Genomic DNA, 6180 nt, shown 5'->3' on the forward strand with positions numbered 1-6180 from the left:
CTCTGGATCCAAGCTGAATATTAAAAGACACAAATAAAATATCAGTAAAATTGAGGTTATTGCTTCAGTTGTGAGAATATATTAAAACTACACTTGAATATAAAAAACTATGGTGAAATTCAAAATGAAGAAAACACACAATTTCATAGAAGTATACAACATCATGGAAAATCCAGAGGGGATTTTTTTCTAGTAAGTCTCTGCTTCCACCTTAGAAAACTCAAGACTTTAAGATAGACACTGAAATTAAAACCTTCCATAAAGTTATCTGTACAAACATCTACTATTCATGTATTCTGTATACAATATTCCATCATCTGTGCTTCCTGTACAGAAATAGCAGTGTGCAGTATTTTGATTCCATAAATAGTTCTAATCAAAAATAAACACATGGAACATTATCTTCACTTATATGATTAGACTAACAAGCATTGCTCATTTTTTGCAATCTGTCTGTAGTTCTGTCTCACAGTGGTGTTGTACTTGCTTGCTGAATTTCTGCTAATGATTTTTGGTCTGGGCTGTGCTGAGAAGCCATTCCTAAAAAATTCTGATATTCACAGTTTTTCCTATTTTGCCTTGGTGTCCAGCCTTTAGTCTCCAGCTGGATGAGCACACCAAGTGAGAAGCAGATTTGTAGTCACATTTCATACCAATAAGTACTTACTCTCCCCTGTGCTCTGTTAGAAGTGAGCCCCAAATGGACATAAACTCATTGCCAAGCTTTGCAGAAATCCAGGGCAACATTAACTAACTCTGTAATATCTCCTTTGCTGTATTAGTGAAGCTTGAAAGTTTTACTACAGAGCAAACCTCACAGGCTCTTTGGTAGTTCTTATTTTGTCATTTGCACCAGACACCTTTCTGTCAAAGGAATCAGCAAACACAAGTGGTGACACAATTTCTGCTTTTTGTGACAAACAGCTTCAACACCCTGTCAGATCAGTCCTGAGGTAAGGTCCTTGAGACACTTTGCAGTTTGCAGAGGCACCTTTGCTGTGTGTGGTTTCATCACAGTCTGGGCTTCCAGCTGGCTTTGTTGTGGCTTCCATTTCCACGCTGAACATCAGGCCAGTGACCCAAACACGGCTGGGTGAAGCTCTCTGGGCATCCTGCCAAAACGTTTTGCAGCAGAGGAACCTGACACACAGCTATCATTTAAGGCCAATTTATCTCAGGAGTCAATGGGCCTTTAAAAATTCACCAGCTCACATATCCTTTTCAGGGATGGTCATGAGATGTTCCATGCTCTAATTTTGTGGGCTTCTGAGAGAACCTTGCTTTTCAGCAAATGATGACATATCCATTGGTAAGAGGAAACTCACAGCCTTCACTTTACCCCTGGAAAAAAAGAGAGAAAACATTATGAGGATTACAAATGTATAAAACATGCCAAGACAGTAAAAGAACCACCAAAACACCAACCCAACCCAGCAAGCAAAAAATAAATGCTTTCAACCCTTGCATGCTACTGAAGGCAGGATTTCATGCCATTCATGTTGTCATCCCAAAGGACCAGGCATGGTCCTCTCTGCTGGAGGCATCTGCCTTTTCCCATCGAGTCTCACATCCCTCTATCAGTGCCTGACCTGTGTGTGCACAGCTGTGTGTGCACAGAGCCCTGGGGGTGCATGTGCACCCACAGAGACCCTTCAGTCATTTTAGTATAATAGCCCTGAAAAGATTTCACAGCCTCTTTTATCCCATATTTAAATATTTAATAGATTTTTTTTCATTTACCAAACACAGTGGGAATCCCTTGGTAGAAATAACACTTTAGCATATATGAATTAAAATATTTTAGACATGCAAATTAGAGATGATTTGTTAGCAGTGCTGGTTTTTTATTACTTGGATGCAACTGCAATCTATATAAATTCAAGGTGATGCTTCTACAGAGTTAATTTTAAAGCAAAAATATTCATATCACATACAGGATTATAGCTTTGAAGCAAATGTGAGTAAGCTACAATAAAAAAAATCAAAACAATAGGAAAACCTGACATGAAGCAGCATGCTGGAAAGCAAAAACGCCATCCTTGTAAAAAATTAAGCTTAATAAGCTTGCTGAACTCATTGCTAGAAATTACCTTAGTAGTGAAAGCTAACTAAGTTTGCTGTTTGTGTCAGACATTTGAGTATATAATGGAAGCAGCCACCATTAAGACTGTAAAAAATACTAAATGCTTTTTGTTGTGAGAAACACAAAGCTTTGTGCTTCAGGGAATCGAGCAGCCTACCAAGGGGTTGGGTGGAAAGCAGTTCCACTTCTCCTCCCAAAGCAGGCAGTGAGTGCCCGTGAGTCACACTCAGCTCTAAGGACAGCGATAAAATCACCGTTTGGCCACGGGCACTGGTGTAACAGAGCTGTGCTGCTGTTTTGATTGCTCTGAAAGCCTTTCCCCTGTGAGCCAGCAGTGTTTGCCATTCCATGCCCTGCCTGCAGGCTGGTGTTCCCAGTGCTCACCGTGCAGGTGAGCAGGGCACAGCCCCAAGGGGCTCCTGTGCCCCCAGGTCTGGAGCGTCCCTGCAGCCAGGGGAGCATGCACAGAAATCCAGAGTTACAGGGGCAGTATGAGTTCTCTGCCAGGGACTAAACTGAGGTGTCTAACTGCTGTAAAACAGCTGACCCTGAAACGTCCTTACAAGAAAGCCCAGGTGCCTCTGAAAGCTTGACCTTGCTGTCCCCTGCAGCCTCTCAGAGAGGAGCTGGGCCCCAAATCAGCTTTGCACAGGGAGTGCAAGGGGCTGGGCACTGCTCTGAGGGTTTGGGGGACAATAAAAGCTGCTGTGATGTGCCATGCACAGGCTCCTCCACACAGGTGACACAGCCCACAGCAGGTGTCAGCCCCAGGACATGCATGGGCAGGCAGGCAGAGCCTGGACTTTCCCTGCTCAAACACGTGCTTTGAGGCCATTTGGATTGTTTTCCTTCTGAGCACAGCATAACTGGGCTAAACCCAGGAATCAGCATGAATTCCCAAGGTGGATATATCAGCGACAGGATGTGGCTGGGCTATCATACATCACAGTCTCATTACTGCTGGTTCTACCTCTGGTGGTTGTCCTGTGCTGGAAAACTTCTCATCAGTGAGCAGAGACACTCAGGGCTCGTCCAGCAGCCATTTCACTTAATTTAGAAGCTGTCATGAGACTACTTTTTTCAAGGTTGAAAGCATTAACTTGCAATGCTTCAGTTACAGGGGAAATATGATACAGTACATCTAAATCCACGAGCCACAGTAATCACACTTCTAAAGGCATAGTGCAGAGTTCCTTGGTATTCCTGTGCTTTTTGTTCAAAGTTTAAAAATCCCTTTCAAGCTTAGCTTGTCAGAACATCACATCAATCTGCAAAACTCTGCCTGGCTTTAACAGAGCAAAGATTTCCACCCCCTTCTCTCTCCCTCAGCCTCCTGTTTCTATAACAAATGTAACCTGCCACCACTGCCAAACCTCAGTGCAGGGAGGAGAAGCACAACTTCCTCAAGAGAGGGCTCCAGTCTGCTCAGGGCCCACATTCATTCAAACAATCATTTTGCTGATAACACACTAAAACCCAGAGCAAAGCCCACATATCTATTAGGTGAAAGCTGTGCCCAGCCCAGGCAGGTGGTGCTGTGGAGGCAATCCAAACCTACTGGCACTTATAGACATGCTCCTGGAACAGCTTCATGCTGCTGGAGTGGCTGTAGAGACAGCTGGCTGGTGACTTTTCCAGGCCTTTCTCCTCTTCCCTGCTGAGCTGTGCTGCAGCAGGAGGGGCAGGGGAGTGGGCACTGCCTGGCACCTGCAGGGGCCCATGGCTTGGAGGCTTCCTGCCAGCTCTGGTGCTGGGAGGAGCAGGAGCCAGGGAGATGGTGGGGTAGCGTCTCACAGTCATGGCAGTATCTGAGGAGCAGAGAAAAAGGCAGAGATAAAAGCATACTAATAATACTATTAATATTGACAATTACATCCTCAATGCATTTTTGGAGAGTGACTTTTTACATGGGCAGATAGTGATAGAGCAAGGGGGAACAGTTTTAAGCTAAAAGAGGGAACATGAGATTTTAGGAGGTGAGACACTGGCACAGGTTACCCAGGGAAGTTGTGGATGCCCCAGCCCTGGAAGTCTTCAAGGCCAGGATGAGTCTTTGAGCAACCTGGCCTAGTGGAAGGTGTCCCTGCCAATAGCTGGAGTGCTCAAACTAGATAATGTTTAAGGTCCCTTCCAACCCCAAATGATTTATCATTCTATTTTTAATTACTTTTAGGGGTCAAAAACATTTTGTATGTGGGGAAGCTGAGAGGCAGAGGGGGCCAGACAGCCCCTTTAGGTCCCACCCTTTGCCCTAGAAGGCAGCTGGAGAGGAAGAGTCACAGGGTTAGAAAGCACTTTCCACAGCTTTCCCCCTTGCCAAAAGACCATCCCAAACTGATGACATCCCCAGCCACCAGCAGCCCCTGCCTGAGGCCTTCAGGCTGGTAACCTGGCCAGTGGTCAGTGGGATTGGCAACAACCACTGTTCCATCCAGCACCTCTGGCTGCACAACAATCCACTTGTGCTGGTCAGCCTCTCGTTCCTTCATACACATTTGTCTCCATGAAAACTTGTGGGGCCATTTCTCACCAAACAACATTTTACTCTGATTCCTGCTTCGTTAATTCCTCCAGAAGTCCCAACCAGACTTCTATAACTGAGGAATATTTCCATATTTCTCCTCTGATAAAATTGTGAAGAGAATGTATTCCTGTAAATTGACCCCTCTCTGCCGCAGCAAGAACAAACTGTGTTATCCACAAAATTAAACTGCACATCTGGCATGATCTATGATGCAGCATGATGCAGCCAACCCTCCATTCTTTGCTATTATTTATAGCATTTTTTTCTTCTTTGACTACGGCAGGATGGGTTGTGGCATGGTTGAGAGTGTTGGCTCTTTCCTGCCTGGAACAGAGAGGGGACAGGATGCGGAGGAGAGCCCATGCCTGCAGAAACCCAGACCAGAAAGTCACATTCTGCTCAAGCAAACGGAGCCCTTTGAGTTGGATCCTTGGATCAGCAGCAGAACACTCCACTAAGCTGAGCTGGGGGTGCACCCTGCAGAGCCCACAGAGCAATGTGTGGTGTGAGTGCCGGACGAGCCGGGGCTCTCCATGGAGCGAACCGCAGCCAGCGAGCAGCTGATCCGCGCTCCTGCGGGCAGGGCCAGCGCCGGGGACAGCCCGGGACAGCCCCTGTGCTCCGTACCTGTTGGCTCCCTCGGCGCTGCCGCGGGCAAGGCGAGTCCCTGCGGGGATGCGGGGGATGTGGGGGATGCGGAGGATGCAGGGGATGCTCGGGATGCAGGGGATGCGGTGGATGTGGAGGATGCGGGGGATGCGGCCGGTCCCTCCCCACCGCCGGCCAGGCTCCTGGCAGCGCCGCTCCCATCTCCCGGTGCCGGCTCGGCTCGGTGCCCGCAGCCCTGCAGCTCTCCCCTCAGGGCCCTGTTCTCCCTCTCCAGCCGGTTGATCTGGGAGCGCATCTTGCGGATGAGCGGCAGCAGGTGCGCGTTCCCCTCCATGGTCCCTGCCCGCGGAGCGCTCCGGGGCACTGCTGCCCTTAAAGCCGCTGGGCAGGGGAGCCCCGGCCCCGGGAGGGCTGGGCCGAGCTGTCCGGCTGCCGGAGAGGGCCATGCTTTATTCATGGGGGCTCGCGTTTCAGAGCGCAGCTGGGCTCTCCCCTCCGCACGAATCACTGTCACACCGCTGCCCCAGGAGAAACCCGCCCGCCCCTCGCCTGCCTCTCCCTTTTCCCCACACAGAGCCCACGGCCTCTGGTTTGCCCAAAATGCCAGTGGTCATCCCCATGGCACAGAGAGAGGATCATCCTTTGCTCGCAGGAATTCTTCTCTTCTCTAACAGGGGTGATTTTCACTTTTGATCTGTGTTTCTGGAATTTCAATTCCAGAATTAGTAATTTCTCTCGGGAAAATTACATTTCTAAATGAAAGCTGATACAGTGCAAAAGCCCTGCTATTAACAACACCTGCCAGCAGCTGTGGTGGACAAGCAATAGCCCAAAGCTCTCCTGGGATGCTGCAGCAGAGCCTGGGCCCTCTCTGGGTGCAGAGATGGAGCAGAGCACTGGCACTAAACCAGGAGTGTAACGAGAGACAGACCAGGCATGATTCTTGCATTAGTAAGAGAAACAC

The 6180-nt window shown here is 48.3% G+C and overlaps 1 protein-coding gene across 1 annotated transcript; it reads right to left on the bottom strand.

Moving 5' to 3' along the window:
* Window positions 1-65: 65 nt before the first annotated feature.
* On the bottom strand, window positions 66-5664 carry CCDC195 (coiled-coil domain containing 195). Its single transcript, XM_056499255.1, has 3 exons — window positions 5235-5664; window positions 3642-3891; window positions 66-1341 (listed from the first exon to the last, which is right to left on the bottom strand). The coding sequence occupies exons 1-3, from the start codon at window positions 5548-5550 to the stop codon at window positions 1251-1253; spliced, it is 657 nt and encodes a 218-aa protein (XP_056355230.1). The 5' UTR covers window positions 5551-5664; the 3' UTR covers window positions 66-1250.
* Window positions 5665-6180: the final 516 nt, after the last annotated feature.

The sequence above is a fragment of the Oenanthe melanoleuca genome, chromosome 9, assembly GCF_029582105.1.
Source record: "Oenanthe melanoleuca isolate GR-GAL-2019-014 chromosome 9, OMel1.0, whole genome shotgun sequence".
Classification (NCBI taxonomy): Eukaryota; Metazoa; Chordata; class Aves; order Passeriformes; family Muscicapidae; genus Oenanthe; species Oenanthe melanoleuca.